Raw genomic sequence first — 16810 nt, forward strand, 5'->3', positions numbered from 1 at the left:
GGCACTTTAAAATAAATATATTTAGTCTTTGCCTCAACAAATTTCAATAATTTTCACAAACATAAAACAAGAGTAGACTATTATTGATAGATAAATAAATAACCAAATAAGCATCAAACATTTGGTAAATTAAATATTCATTTGTAAAAATACACTTTTAGCCACATTTTGATAAAAGCTGTGATATCCATAAGCTAAAAGGAGAATCTCACCAGCTTCCAGAAATAAATTATAGAAACACATTCTGCAAGGACAGTAGAGTAGAGGGTAGGGAACAGGAGGGGAAGGGGAAATACTGGGGACCAAAGTAGAACAAATTATATTCCATGATTTTATAATTATGCCATAGTATTCTATTGTCATATATAACTAAAAAGTACTAATAAAAAAGAAAGAAATTCTGCTAGCATACAATTTCTGCTTATGAGGCAAGATGCTAGGAAACAGAGGATATGAGAATATAGTCTCCAGGAAGAATTTTCATTTGAGTAATATTTTTATTTAGATATTCATGTACAATGGAATATTACTCAGCCAACATGAAGAATTAAATTATGACACTTGCTGGAAAACGATGTAACTGGAGAATATCATGCTAAGTGAAATAAGCCAGTCCCAAAAAAACCAAAGGCTGAATGTTCTCTCTGATAAGTGGTTGCTAAGCCACAGTAAAGGAGAGTGGGGAGGAGAAGAATAAAAGTTCATTGGATTAGACAAAGGGAAACGAAAAGAAGGGAGGAGGGTGTGAATAGAAAAGACAGTAGAATGAATTGTACATAATCTTTCCTAGGTTCATGTATGAATAGTGAAACTCCACATCATATACAACCACAAGAATAGGATTCTAATTAAAATAAGTTATACCCCATTATGTATAATAGGTCAAAGTATACTTTACTGTCATGTGTATCTAAAAATGATAAATTTTAAAAAAGAATGAGGATTAAGTGAGGTTAATATTCAAATAGGACAGGGCTGCAAGAGTATACCCTTGGAATGAACCCTTGATTCTTGCCTAAAATAAACAAATTTAGAAAAGGGAAAGACATATATTATATTCAGCTGTCAAATTCTTTAAGTTTTAAAATAAATGTTCCTCTGATAGAAATACTATAATGATACTGTATATCATTTTATATATTATAGTATATGTGTGTATAAAATATGCAAAATCAGGGAAATTGAGATATTTATTAGATGATACACTTTAGTTCCAAGGAAGAGAAATGTATCTTCAACTAGTTAATGGGGGATATGTGGAGCTTTTGCATTCACATACCTGGGAATTTCAAGAGACAAATCTTTTTTAGGAGCATGATTGACTCCTAATTGAACAGTCCAAGGGCTGTGTTCTTCTCCAACCAATGGAAAACCTCCTTGAGTGCCAGTTTGAATGGCCAGTGTCTATTTAGAACTCACCCCTATCCATTGATCCCAGCACAGTGAGACCAGCTTCCTCAAAAGCTCTGAGAAAAAGGTGCTGAAAAAGCTTTGATTCAACCAATTTAGGACACATGACTACATGCCCAGTCACTGGATCACTATCTTGAGTTTTCAGATTGGCCAAGCTTTGCTTTATCTTTTGCCTACCTGAGTACAGTTAAGAGCAGAAGGACTCTTGCAGATGATGAAAAATAGTTTACCTACAAGAGTACAGAATTCATGTAACACAAAAAGGGAGAGATGTTACTGGACAGATAATAGCAGCAACTTTTTTCTTTATATGTTTATAAAAGAAGAGCAGTGCACAGCTTTGTCTTAAAATGGGATAAGTTGGAGATTTCTCTGCCCAGAAATTCTATTTGGCACATTATGATTCTAATACTAGAGTTATGGTCCAGGCTTTGGAGAAATTGGGATAGGTCCATACCAAGAATATATTACTTGAGTCTTCCAAAAATCCAGGTGTATTTAAATCCATAAATGCTTTCCAAGTCTTCCTCATCTTGCCTTCTTGGAAAGATACAAATATAAAACATAGCATTGAGCCAGTTGAACTATTTCCTTTACTGTGCAGAGTCTTTGAAGGGCTCACATCTGGTTTGGTTTTTTTGTTTTTCGTTTTTGACGAGTACATTCATATAAAATGCTAAATACACTAAAGAGGCTATAATTTTGAAGAGTAATAAAGAAGACGACTCCACCTTGGAAACCATACCTGAGGGATAAAAAGAGGGTGGAAAATTTGGGAGTCAACAGTCAGGGCTGAATCCATATAATGCTGGTGCCAAAGGGTCTCTAAAAGGCTAATGTTTAAACCCCACCTCTCCACACCTACCTCCTAAGCATTCACACATGTTTGTGTGCACAAAGTCATATACACAGCATGAAACACAGGATCCCAGCCACTCACCAGTATCCAACATTTCCTATACAGCCTCCCATGTGTATGCATTGGCTCATCTTTAACCTGACTGTCCTTCTCTACCTGCCAAAATTATGGCTGTTCCAGGATCTGGTTCAACAGTCAGCTTCCTTTCTCCTCTAATTAGAATGAATGGCTCAACTTCTATATTCCTGTAGCATTCTTCATGAACCCCATCACTTTAATCTTAAGTTGGTACACATATGTTGTGTTCGTCTGTGGGTTTAAACCAGAGTGTGTATTCCCTTGGGAGAAAACCAGGACTTTCCAAGGGAGTCCATTTGTAGAGGTTCTCCTGCACATGTATTTATCCCAGAACTGATGTAACAGAGAACTTAGTAGTCTCATCCCATTTCCAGTCCCAGTGCCAAGATCTATAAATGTGCCTCTCCTCCCTCTTAAGGGCATATATACCCCTTATCCATTGGGAAGCTTATGGGTACAGTTCCCTCAGGTAGACAAACCTTATTCCCAGTGCCAAAATAGAAAGGCAGATGGACATATTTGCACAAGGTTGAACAGATAAATAACTCCAGTGGCTTGGTGACAAATCCTTTTGAACATCAGGTAATTTTCCAATTTTTATTTCCAACCAAATTATTTGTCAAAGAACCTGAGTTGTCAGATTATAGATAATTAAGCATAATTTTTGTGACAGACCAATTAAGTGATTTTTGACATATAACATGTGAAGAGTTTTAAAAGTTGAGTGTAATAATGTAGCTATAACAGTCCCTTAATGTACCTCTACTTACTTAGGTAAACAAGGCTTTCTGGTGTTTACATCTTATAAGAATGAGAAATACAAGTTGAATTTATGCCAAACCCTGCCTGCTTCTAGCAAAAAAGGACTCCAGTCATTTTTAAGGAATTAATTTTTTAAAAGCTTCATTTAACTCATTATAAGATGCATTTTCAATGACATTTTTCTTTCTTGTTTAACAAATGTCAAAATTTCTACTATATTCTGCAGCCAAGGATATAGCTCAGTGGTAGAATGCTTGTCTAGCATAGGTTAAGCCCTGGGTTTCTCAGCACAGCCATAAAAAATATTTATGCAATTTTTGTTGACTATTATCACAATGATAACTCAATATATAAAAAAGAATTTAACACTATTGCCCTATGGTGAGAGGAGATTAAAAATTAAATTTTAATCTACATACATATTTCATATGAAGAGATTTTATCAATAAAAAATCTCTGAAGCATAAAGTACATTCAATTAAGATGAGATTCTGTTGAGTGGTAGAATGGAAATAAGTTCAAGAAAGAAAAGATACAGCTGAAAACCCTGCCTGTCAAAGGAAGAACTTGTTCATGCATTTTTTCATGGAGAGTACTGGGCATGAAAATACTGATATTTGGCTCCCTGGATTACATTTTTTAAATGATGAAACAAGTCGAACAGTGTTGTACATCTGTTGCAACCAATTGAACCCATAATGGAAATTTTCAGATTTTGATTAAAAATGTAAGCATCCACATGATTGTTCAGAATTACTTGGGGGGGGTGGGGTTACATGAAACAAGTATTGAAATGCATCATGTCAACTCATGTCACTAACTAAGGAACACTTTATCTTGTTTCCTCCTTTGCTTCTAATGCCTGTAACATAGAGAATTAAGTCATTGTAGGCTGAGATGAAGGACAAGCTTTGCTTGTTGCTGCAAATGATGTGAAACCCATAAGCACCAGTGTTGGATGGGGAGGCATTTTGTCTTTTTATGAGACATATTCCGTACACCATATAAACTTGGCAAAACTGATTCTTGAGAAATCTCCTTTCTCAATGATCAGCAGAAATGCAACATCAAGACCTTTAATTTGCATCAATAAAACAGCAATAAAAATGAATCCATAAAAAAGTACAGATGTTCCTCAATTTACAATGGAGTTACATCCTGATAAATGCATGGAAACACATGGTAAATTGAAAATATCATAAGTCAAAAATGCATTTCATATACCTATCCTACTAGCAGTCTAGCTTAGCAGCACAACACACTGTAGAATTTTGGTAGTTTCCCTCTTAATCTTGTGACTGACAGGAAACTGCAATTCCTGTTGCTGTCCAGCATCTTGAGAGAGCATCAGGCCACATAGCACCAGCCCACGCAACAATCAAAACTCAAAATGTGCTTTCTACTGAGTGTTTATCACTTTTACTCAGCAGTATATTTGAAAAATTGTAAGACAAGCCATTATAAGCCAGGGACTATCTGTCCTTGGAAGATATTTATGTTGAATGTTTGAAATTTTCTTGGGTTACTTTGTAAAAGAAAAGTTTGAATGAGCTGGTAGTGAACTGAGAATGATTGTATTCAACTTGAGGTACCAAGAGCCCTGAGTATTTTCTTCTTTGTACTTGAGTTAGGGAATTTTCCAAAGCTCTCATTTAGATTCAGGGACATTTGAACTATGGGATTATATAATGCAGGTGGACAGTGGAAGAGTTAATATTTCTTACTTGTGCTCTATGTCTACTCAGTCGGAAGATAATTTAATCATGAATTTATATTGGGCTTCTGTTAAAGACAAAGTAGGTGCATGTTTTTACATTTGAAAAAATCCTACAATAACTTTTGAGTTCAAAAAAGGTTGTTCACACTTTAAGAGCAAACTTGCCAGCACATTAATTTAAAAATAATGACAGTGCAGACAGAAAATAGCAGAAAGGATAAAGTTAGTGTCATATGCCTTTTAAGATTTCTATGTTATCAACAGTCAAATGTAGAAGACATCTCATATATTTGTTTAGTTTTGGGGGGAGGGAGAATGTTTTATTTGTTTGTTTGTTTGGTTTTGATACCAGGGGATTGAACCCAGGGTGCTTTACCACTGAGCCACATCTCTAGAACTTTTTATTTTTTATTTTGAGATTACTCTCAGTTAAGTTGCTTAGAGCTTTGCTAAGTTGCTGAGGCTAGCTTTGAACTTGTGATCCTCCTGTCCAGCTTCCTGAGTTGCTGGGAATACAGGGCTAAGCCATCATGCCCAACCCCAAGATAACCCATATCTTGGTTTGAAATTACAAAGGGCATTCAGGAAGATCAGGAAGGAATCTGAGAGTTTATCAGGAACAACTATCTGCTCATTTTAGAAAATGAGGAAAGGAATGTCCAAAGTTCCAAGTAGACTTTGGCTGGGATATGGTACTTGGACTTTTAATTCAGTACACCTCCACCTGCTGCCCCTGGTTTCAGGGCAGGGTCCAACCTGGAAGCGGTAGCAATGGCAGAAAACAGGACACATGGAGGACAGAGGACACAGGATCCTCTAGGGGTCCTCCAACCCTCCTCACAGCAAAGCAATTCCAAGTTCTCCTTCTACATTTGGATTTTTCTGTTTAGAATTGATGGGGGAGGGCAGTTTTCCTGTACCATTATATCATTTGGAAATTTTTGAAATATGTTATGGTTCTTAGAGTTAATCACTGGGGCAAGCCAAAAGAAGAAAAGGGAATTGGGACTAGGACAGGATGAGCAAAACAGAACCTTTGATTTGGTCAAGATTATTCTCCTGACAGAGCTACTGTGGTAAGAAGGAATCAGAAGTAGCCTGGAAACTGATGGCGACCAGGTTCGGGCCTCCTCAGCATGTTAGCTCCTATCTATAAATCGATGCTGAGGGAGGGGTTTGCATGTGGCAGTTGATACAAATGCCTTTCCAGAAGCTTTTCTAGAAAGTTGCTGTCATAGCCTCGCCCCCCACCCCATCCAGCTACAAAGCTTTGCAGGTTCAGCTGCCTTCAGCTTCTGGCCACCCTTCAGACTGAGTGCAGGTTAGGCATCAATATCCACAGTGTGCCCTGTCCAAGCCTTGCACTCCCTTCCTGCTCCTTTGAGTAATTCACAACTCTGAGCAAAGTTGCCCTTTTGATTCCTATGTGACTTCGTTCTTGAGACTCAGGCAACCCCCCTGAGGGTTTCCTTACCTGCATCTGCCCAGCCCTGTCTGCCCATTCCCTGGCACATGCACAGATGGTGTGATGTGGCCGTGACCAAGCCACAAAGGCCTGCGGGAAGATTACCATGAGAAATGGAGGACTTGCCTGGGCAAGAGGGGGAGCTGTGGCCATGGCCCTCACATTATGCACTTTTAAGTGGCTTAACACATGTGTCCTGAATACAGGACTTCTCACACTGTTGATTTAAGGGTTGGCAGTTGATTTAATTTCAACTGCTGACTCTCAGTTTTCTTAAAAATTTCTTGGCCTCAAAATTTCTGAGGATCTAAAACAAGCCTAAACAAGCTTCCCTATCTCAAAAGTAGATAGAAAAAGTGTGGAGATAGATTCATGTCCCTACTCCACCACTCATGTGCTCTGAGCCTCCCCGAGATGCATGAGCCAGAAAACTTCCTTGCCCCAAGCAGTCAAAGTACCTCCCTAGGGGCCACCTGGGAAGACAGCTTCACACCTATGTGACAGCAGAGGGGAGAACTGGACTGAGCATTTACGTCAACTGCCATCCTTTTAAGAAAGCATAGTGGGCATTCCAGATGGCACTGCCACTCTTTGTGGGTATGTCTGTCCCCTCATAAACTGAGTTGCCAACAAGCTCAAACTCTTGGGTTTGAAAACCGTGTCCCCAGGTTCACTCACAGGATCTGTTTCATCCCGGCAGCCACCTGGCAATGAGGACCTTCCCATGAAGTTTAGTCTTTTTTTTTTTTTAACAATTTTTTAGTTGTAGATGGAGACAATACCTTTATTTATTTTTATGTGGTGCTGAGGACTGAACCCAGTACCTCACACATGCAAGGTGCACGCTCTACCACCAAGCCACAACCCCAGCCCCTGAAGTCCAGTCTTTGTCACAGTCCTGAGGGTGGCATTGTTACCCTGCCTTCCAGAGCTCAGTCAGGAAGTTGCTATGCTCATACTTGAATCAGGTCTCTGTGACCTAAAGCTCTTTTGCACTGTGTCATGCTATGTGCTTTTTTGCATTGTGTCATGCTGTTTATATGCAACAAAGAGAAAAACATGTTGAACTTAATTTCCCTACTTGTTCAGTGATGGTGGCAAAAGACAAGGTAAGAGAGGAATGGCAGGCAATAGGTTCTTACCCTGTGGGCTCTTGGCACAGTTACAGTGGAGCAGACTTCTGAGTTGGGTTTGTTCTCTGGAATGACCTCTCTGTGCTGATTGACAGGTAGCATGATCAGAGCAATAGGCAACTCACTCAGAGGTGGCAGCTTATCAGCAAATCATGGGCAGAAAAAGTTTCAGGTTGTGTTAATCCATAAGCAGTGTTTCTTCTTTCTGTTTGGCTTCCAGTTAAAGAGTTTTGCTACTAAAAGCTGGGAGTAAATCTAGATAATAGGCACTATTGAAAAGCATTCACTACATTCAGTATATTGCCTTGTGCATTTGTTTCTCTGAACAATTCCTCCTCCTTCTATTCTTTCCTTTTGAACTCTTGTGGAATGTGTTTTCTTCTGAATGTTTGTTCTTATGTTTATTTTGTTGTTAAGACCTCATATAAAAAATAAAAATAAATTAAAATAAATTAAAAAGATCTCATATAAACTGATACCTGAAGGGATTTTCTCTTGGTTTTGTTAATGACATGATGTTGATCTCCTGTCCAGGTGAATGCTGGCAATGTCATATGCGATTCCAAGGTTGCTTTGCCACTGGTGTACAGTCATACCATTGGAGTGGGCACTTGGGAGTGCCTTGCTGCCTCCATTCATGTTAGGCATCCAGGGACTACATAATGAGAACAGCAACTTTAGAACAAAGTACACTGAATTGCAGCAGGACACTGTCCTCCTTTCCAGAACTATAGTAAAAGTGCATAGATGATCTGCCTTAAAGTGTCTTAAAACTTAAAAATCTGTTTCTACATTAGAGTTTACAACAACTTTTGTTTATAGCTGCCCTATAGTTGTGTGTACCTGTTCTTCAAACTCAAGCTGTGTGCATAGAGCTTTCATTGATTTTAGAGAGCCTAGAAACTCAGGAATTAAAAATAATAACTTTGGGCTGGGGTTGTGGCTCAGTGGTAGAGCACTCACCTAGCATGTGCGAGGCCCTGGGTTTGATCCTTAGTACCACATAAAAATAAAATAAATAAAATAAAGGTATGTGTCCAACTAAAAATAAATATTTCAAAAAAATAATAGCCTTACACATTACTTATATTCAATTTATCTCCAAATGACTGGATAGATGTACAGGATGGCTGAATAAGAGATGATCCCTAATATTAATGTTTGACAGAGTTTAACTTTAAAATGGATTATAGCTCTCTTCATCTTATTATTCCTGCTACAGGAATCAACTCAGGGCCTAGGGGCTAGAGAACCTCAACCACAGATTTATTTTTGTTCTGATTCTTTTAAATTTTACCTGAAGGTTTTCCCCCCAGTTGTTTCTTAATGATATCTAAACTTACTCTCTAACATATAAAAATTAAGGGAGAACCAAATGCTGAGGAAACATGTCATTCATATTTTAGGCTGTCTTTCAAGTGTGGCTTGATTTGTCAATGTTCTCATACCAGCATTACTGCTTTCTAAGTTTGCTTATATTTTTTAAAACTCTAATTGTTCTTAATTTTTTTATAAAGAACTAATTTTAAGCCAAATTCAGTTAAACCAAGGATCAGACTAGAAATAATCTCATTTATCATATCATTCCTTTAAACATTTAAACGTGTTTGAATACATATTTAAAGGACTAATTTAATCAAATCCTGAGTTTTGGAGAGAAAATTTTGCTTTCAGTTGCATGTGCACATAGGGCTCTTTCTGAGAATGTTTCCAGAGGAGGGTGTGTGTGAAGTCATGCCTTCCGTATTTGGAGCATCCTGAAGTTCATATTTCAGCAATATTCGCAGAAGAATGTTGCTCTTGTTAGGCAGCGTGGGACCTGGAGTGGTTTCTGCTGACTTATCCTTGCCCTGTCTTGTCTAGTGAGCCTGCCCCTGGGTCCCAGCAGTCACTGCAGTGGGGATGGAGTCCCACTGGTGCCATCAGAAGCTGAGGAGACTGTGTCCGTTGGCAGCTGTTTTGCATCAGAGGACACGACCGAGGACTCGGGGGTGATGAGCTCCCCCTCGGATATCATCTCTCTGGATTCACAACATGACAGCTTGAAGTCCAAGGATAAATGGGCCACAGACCAAGAAGACTGCAGTGACCAGGACCTCACAGGAACCCCAGAACTGGGCCCCCAAAAGAGCTCCTCCTGGGAGAGAAATGGCTGTGGGAACTCACATCTGAGGTGAGTCTTGGCATGTCTGGGAAAGCAAGTCACTTCCATCCCATGTTCTAAGGAGGGGGTTCTTTGTCATGGCAAGCCAATTAAAATACATAAATATCCAAACACCAGGTGCCTTCTGCAGAAATGTGCACCCCTGACTTGATAGTTTTATTACCTATAGTCCTATCCTCATGCCACTTGTAGACATGCAGACTCTTATAAGTAATACATAATAATTCTTTGCATGTTTTGACACTTCAAACGAATGGTTTGAACCATACTCTTAGATTATTTTTCTACTCAACAGCATGTTTTAAAGATTTAACCATAATGATATATGTATCATTCATTCCTTTATTTTTTCATTTTTCTTTTTTTAATTTTAAGTTTTTTATTTAATTAGTTACACTTGACAGTAGAATGTTCTGTTAATGGACATTTAGGTTGTTCCAGTTTTTCAGGGCTAGGAACAATGAGCAAATTGTTCATATATGTCTTTATTTAAATAGAATTTTGTAGAAGAAAAATTTAATTAGACAATCAGAAAAAGTCATCTTCAGCTTTATGGAATAATGGCAAATTGCTGTCAAAAATGTTTGTCCTGTATTTGGTCTGTGACATCCTATCATTCCACATCTGTACCAATATTTAAGATTAGTAGATATTCTTAAGCTTTGCTGATCCTCTGGGTGTCTGATGGCATTTCATGTGGCTTTAGTTTACAATTCTATTATTAGTAAAGATGGGCATCTTGTCTATGTTTTTAACAATTTGAATTTCTCCTTTAATGAATTGCTTTTCAAAGCCTTTGCCCTTTTTTAAAAAATTATGTTTATCTTTTTTCAATTATTAATTTTTCTTCTGTCAGATTTTGCACATGAAGAGTCTCTAAGTCTATGACCTGCACTTATCTTTTAATTGTATAATAATTGTCTTTTAATGTTAATATCATTGAATATATCCTTTATCTCACAAATGTATATTATCTTTGCATATTTAAGAAATGCTTATCATTACCCTAAAGGACTAAAGATAGTCTGAGTTTCTTGTAAAAGTTTAAATGTTGCTTTCTCACATCAGGCTCTCCTCTACCTGAGGTCTATTTTTGGGTGTGGTGTGAAGAAAGAATCTATTTTTTTTCAGGCTCCTACTTTGACTGTGACTGGATATTATGTTTTCATATATGCACTGGTCTGTTTAAGTGCCCTTCAGCACAGTACTGGTTCATTTCTCAATCCCTGCACCAACACCACAGTCTTGATTCTTTTTTTTTTTCATATGGAAAGGCATGTTACTTCTGTTTCACCTGTCAATTTTTTTTCACCTTTTACATAACTTAAAAAACTAATCTGACAAACAATATTCTGGAAATATTAAAAGAAGTAAGTAAAATAATTTTTAAAGTAGTACATAAGTCAGTCATCAAAATGAATGATTGCTTTTATATTTTCTATGTTTTGTACCAACCCAACCCATATGAACACATGAATCTTCATCTGTTTAAGTAATTATATAATCATTCATATTTGTTTTGATTTATTTTTACCTAACAATTTATCATGAGTATTTCCCCATGTTATCATACATATTTTCTGATAATTTAAAAATGTAAATCTTCCAACTTAAAGATAATTCCAAAACCAAGTTCATATTCATCAGGGAGGGAATTAGAAGGCAGCAATTGTTTCCTTTCTACCTCTGTTCCACTCATGATGCCTTTAACTGAACTTGGCCTCTGTTGTTTGTAGCTCTGAGAGAAGATCAAAATTATGGCATTTCCCTTTCAGTCATTTAATATGAAGAAAAATCTTTTTCTTTTGTAATCTCTAGGTTTGTTTGCATGGGACTTATACATATATGAGTCCTCCACCCAAAACTAATCAGGCATTTTAAACTTTGGGCCCCAGGGATACTGCACATAGGACTCATAGTTTGTTTTGCTGGTGCTGAGACTTATTTAAAATCATGCTGACTTTTAGCCAGATATAAGAGTGAATGTTGTCTGTGGCTGCATCAAGGATAGTAGTCATTTAGTGTTTGGAACTTTTTCCAAACAGGGTATGTTTTTCTACTGTTATCTCCTAGGTATGACTGAATTTTGACAGTATCCTGGTAGGGAGGGAGGGAGTTTGGTAGCCTGAAAGATTGACAGTAGAATCCCACCAACAACAAGTTGCTTGACCTTGGAGAGTTCGCTTAACTTTTGCCAAACCTCATGTTCTGATGACGCATATGGATAGTGACACTGACCCAGCAGAGGCGTCATGACTGTGAAGAGCCCAGCTCAGTACAATGCAGGACATGTTGCATAGCTATGAAGCAATCTACATTGTCAAATGGCAATGTAGATTGCTTCATAGCAATTAGTTTAGGAAATGTTAGTTTAGGAAATGGGGACACCATTGATTCTACAGCAGATTACTTTTCTTCACTGATTTCCAGCAAGCTTATGAATCAAGTGAGGCTAAAAATGAGTCCTTCATCCCTGTCTATGATACTACATTATTTGCCCAAGGGGTAAAATCAAATCTCTGCCTGTGATTTTTTCATGAGATAAAACACTATAGTTTTGGAGGGGCTTTTAAATTATTTTACAGGGATTTTCTCAGATGGCAAATTAAACATACCCCGAGATTTAGCACTGTTTATCACACATTTATTTACAAATACATGATTTTCAGTACACTTCAGGATGACTTGAAAGCAGTGTCTATAGCGTTAAGAGAAGTTGTGAACTCAATTGCTCAGGGCTGGGCAGATGGTAAGGCTAAGGAAAACTTGAGAGGTGAGCAGCCTCCAGAGTGGAGGAAAGTTTGGATTTTCTTTAAAGACAACAGCCTTTCCTCCTTCCAGTCATCATTTTGTAAGGAGATTATAGACCACGTGTGGCTGTTTTGGGGTGGAGAAGCCAAGCATCCTGGTTTTTATGTGATGACGACTCCCAAAATTTCAATGCTGGCTACCAACTCAGACATTCAGGGCCAGACTAAGCACACATGCAAGCTGGGTGTGCCAGTTCCCAGATATGCCCTCATCTGAGGATTAAGGGATGCTTTGGTCATTTCACTTCTCTTCCAGAGAAGTAAGCAAACTCTTCTTTCCTGTTTGCCAACTTTGATGTGGGTATTTCCTGTGGCTTATCACTTGAAAAGTATCTGTTCACAAATAGTTTGGAAAGCCATTATATCTTTATTTTTTGAAAAAAAAATATACGCGCGTGTGTGTGTGTGTGTGTGTGTGTGTGTGTGTGTGTGTGTGTATTGTAGTTACACACAATACCTTTATTATGTATTTATTTTTGTGTGGTGCTGAGAATCAAACTCAGTGCCTCTACCACTGAGCCACAACCCTAGCCCCCCATTATGTCCTTATTTTAGCCTCAATGAGATATAAAAGGCTTTTTGCAAATCTTACAAAGAAACTTGTTCAAATGTCTTTGCTGTGAACACCTCTTAATGCTCTTTTGGATGAGTGCTACTTTGAGAGCTCTTGGGAGGTGCTTTTCTATGTCTGTTCCCTGACACAGGTCACACTTGGGGCAGATACAAGTACTTCAGTTATCTGGCTATAGAAAGAATATGTCTCCTTTGATGAAAATGGTGCCTTCCAGTGACAAGCTTTGTGTGACAAGCTTTGTGTTCATATCTACAGAAGACTATTTTGAGATCTTGGAATACACAAAGGTAGAGAAAGATGGAAGGGGAAGGATTTGGTCCAGACAGACTGCAGGGGGCTCACCAGTCAGTAAAACATAGGTAATGCATAGTGGAACAGATGTCCAAGACTGTCCATGGTCAAATTCAGTGAAATGAGAACCATGGGAGGGATTGGTGACCTAGAATCAATTGACACTGGAAGAGAGGAGAACCCACTTCTATTCGTGAGAATGTGGTATTAACGGTAGCCATCTGGACAGAAAAACCAGATCAGAATACAGAACAGTGATTATACTCAATGTAATATTATTCAGCCATAAAGAAGAAATATTATTCAGCCATAAAGAAGAAATTATGGCATTTGCCTGTAAATGGATTGAGCTGGAGACTAGCATGCTTAGTGAAATAAGCCAGTCCCATAAAACCAAAGGTTGAATGTTCTCTTTAATATGCAGATGTTGACTCACAATATGCATGGGGGGAGGGAGGAATGGAGGTTCACCAGATTGGACAGGGGGAATGGGAATGGGGAAGACAGTAGAACGAATGGAACAGAACTCCCCTATGTTCATACATGAATACACGATCAGTGAAACTCCACATTATATACAACCACAAGAATGGGAAGTTAGTCTCCATGTATGTATAATATGTCAGAATGTATTCTACAGTATATATAACTAAAAAGAACAATAAAGTTTCTTAAAAGAAAAAACAAAAATACAGACCAGTGGCATCCATATTCAGAGAAGAATAATTGAAACATAGTAATGAAGAGGTTTTCTGACAACGCACATTCCCAGGAAGCATGAACAGTGTCCTTGCCCAATGTAGAGCCTCTGTTTTATTTGACCCTGAATATATGCCCCAAGGGCATTACTCCTCTTTTGGGTGGCAAAAGCCAGGTGGTGTCTGAAAACAGCTTCTGTCCCTACTCCACATGATTCTAATACCTGGTTTTTGTATCTAATCTTGAATATTCCATGAGGAACATTTATCCTGCATGACAAAGGTCCAGAGCCTGACTCTTATGTCGCCCTTTCCATTCCTTTTGGATTCTAGCCGCCCTTAGGGGCTCAGGCAAGGCAGAGTCAGCTTTTTCCAGAACTGGCAAGGCCATAACTTTCAGCTTGGAATGGATTCTGCTAAATTTTGAAGATATCCCTGATAGTCACAGACACCCTCAGCTTGTAGGAAGTATCTACCATGGGGTCAGTCACCAGGAAAGGAATTATTGCTCATAGTTTTCAACTTGCCAATGTAGTATCTTTTGTTGCCACCCTCTGTTACTGGGTAATTCACTGAACACTGTTTGGAAATAGCAGTAAGTTATTCATGACCTGAGAAAGCCCAAGTATGTAAGATCTGTGTGGTTCAGATAGAGTTTTCTTGGCTCTCTTTCTGTGTTTCCTATACATGTCAAAGTCATCTGGACTTCTGGGCTATGATTGCTTGGGTTAACATATATGGAAATTGGAGGCAAATATGTTTCCATCAGTGCTTCTGCCAACTGTCCAAAGATTGCTGTGCAGTTTGGCCTCAGCTACAGCTATCTTTTTTCTTCTATGCAGTTAGGTGGTTCTGTGCAGTTATATTTAGAGGCTCAGCTCATTGCTGCTGCAGCTGCTACTTCACCAATGGGAGCATTGGTGGTCATCACCCAATTCCTTTGGGGCCAAAGACTTAAACTGAAGAGTCTCAAGAGTAAATCCCTGTCTTCTAAAAAGAGTAAGTGTGAAGGCTTATTAATGATGGCAATATGTTGTTGTGCTGCAGTTTAAAATGAATGTTTTCCATAAAGTCATTTGATTGAATCCAATTGTAAATTTTCACTGCAAAATAAGTCTGTACCTCAATTCTAACTTGACCTTGTAAGTGGGACATAGTCTTCCTCTAAACTTAGTTAAGTCTATAAATAAACTCCTCAAGAAGAATTCAGAAATATGCTTTTGGTGGTTGGAACACATAGAATAGCCTCAGGGAAGATTGCTCGAGCTTCTATAATGGCTTTCTCCTGGGCAGGTGTGCCACTCATGGTACATTGACTTACAAATGTCTCCTCAGATGCATTTGTCCTCTATGATCCAGGCTGAAATTCCTAATTCTTAAAGAACTGCTTAATATGAAGATTAAAATTCCATAGTTAGACTGCCTATGGTCACATTGCCCGTTGCTCATAGCAGCCTACTTTGGGACCCCACAACTTCACCTCTTGCTTCAATTTTCCTGTTGGTAAAATTAAGATGGATAGTATAGCCCCCTTAGAATTGTGCCTGGAACATTGCCAGCTTTCAAAACTGGTAGCTGATATTCTTGTTATCGTTTCTGTTTACCAACTGGTGGAAGAAGAAGAGAAATTTTGATGTATAAGTACATCTAACTCTGATTATCCACCTCTTTATAACAACTATGTTTGGAAAAAAAATGAAACTGATATGGAGAGACACAGAGAAGAAGTGCCTCCTTCTACCGGAGATGAAATAAGTGTGGAATTTGCTTGTTTCTAATAACTTGAATTCCAAAGGCAAACTTGATGTTTATCTATTTGTGTATAAATACTGTGGAACTTTTGAGTTCTGGGGTTCCATCATTTGGGAACATCAGTTCTGCAGAAATGCTGTAAGAAGTAATATAGAGGGGCTGGGGATGTGGCTCAAGCGGTAGCGCGCTCGCCTGGCATGCGTGCGGCCCGGGTTCGATCCTCAGCACCACATACAAACAAAGATGTTGTGTCCTCCGGAAACTAAAAAATAAATAAAACAAGATGTTCATAAAAGTTTGTTTAAAAAAAAAAGAAGTAATATAGAGTAAATGAGTGGGTTTCAAGCACTTTTTCTTCTTCTTTCTTCTTCTCTTTTAGCATAGGACGAAATTCAAACACGTGCCGGACCCCAAAGATAGAAAATGTAGCTTCTCCGGGTGAAGGGGGCCTCACCTTCTATCTAGCAACTCTAAAAGTTCCTTCTCAGCCCCCACTTGTCCATGGGTGGTAGAGATGATGACTTCAGAAGTGCTTAGTGAGCAATGGTTGCATTGCCTGCAGGGCTGGTGGACTCAAGTCCTTTCAGGAGACTGAGCTCATACAGTAGAGAAGCTGAAAAGAGACCCAGGCCATAGATTTCCTGGTCACTACAACCTCTTGAGCCCTGAAATGTTGTAACTATTGAGTTCTGACTACAGGAGCATTTGGAACATTTAACATCGTGCAGACCACTGAAACGCCATAACTTTTAGTGCCTTGTGACTACTAGAGCATTTAGAAGTACACTGTGCAGTCTAGAAGGCATCTAGACCTTGAAACTTTGTAATTATGTTTTCTTTTTAATTTTTTAAAATTAATTCATTTATTTTACAGTAGAATGCATTTTGATATACAGTACACACATGGAGCACAACTTCTCATTCCTCTGGCTGTACATGGTTCAGAGTCACTGCACTAGTATAACCATACATGTACATAGGGTAATAATGTCCATATTTTTCTATCACCATTTTATCCCCACAAAACCACCCCTCCCCTTCATTCTCCTCTATACAAACCACAGTTCCTTCATTCTATCCCCCATGCCACTATG

General features: G+C 38.4%; 1 protein-coding gene across 10 annotated transcripts in view; it reads left to right on the forward strand.

Moving 5' to 3' along the window:
- Positions 1-16810, forward strand: part of Cobl (cordon-bleu WH2 repeat protein) — a 300795-nt gene that overhangs the window by 246281 nt on the left and 37704 nt on the right. For all 10 annotated transcript variants that reach the window (XM_078039735.1, XM_078039734.1, XM_078039736.1 and 7 more), the window contains one exon: positions 9291-9600. In XM_078039735.1, coding sequence (XP_077895861.1) covers positions 9291-9600 — 310 coding nt within the window. The remainder of the gene's footprint in view (positions 1-9290; positions 9601-16810) is intronic.

This window comes from Ictidomys tridecemlineatus, chromosome 2 (assembly GCF_052094955.1).
Source record: "Ictidomys tridecemlineatus isolate mIctTri1 chromosome 2, mIctTri1.hap1, whole genome shotgun sequence".
Lineage (NCBI taxonomy): Eukaryota > Metazoa > Chordata > Mammalia > Rodentia > Sciuridae > Ictidomys > Ictidomys tridecemlineatus.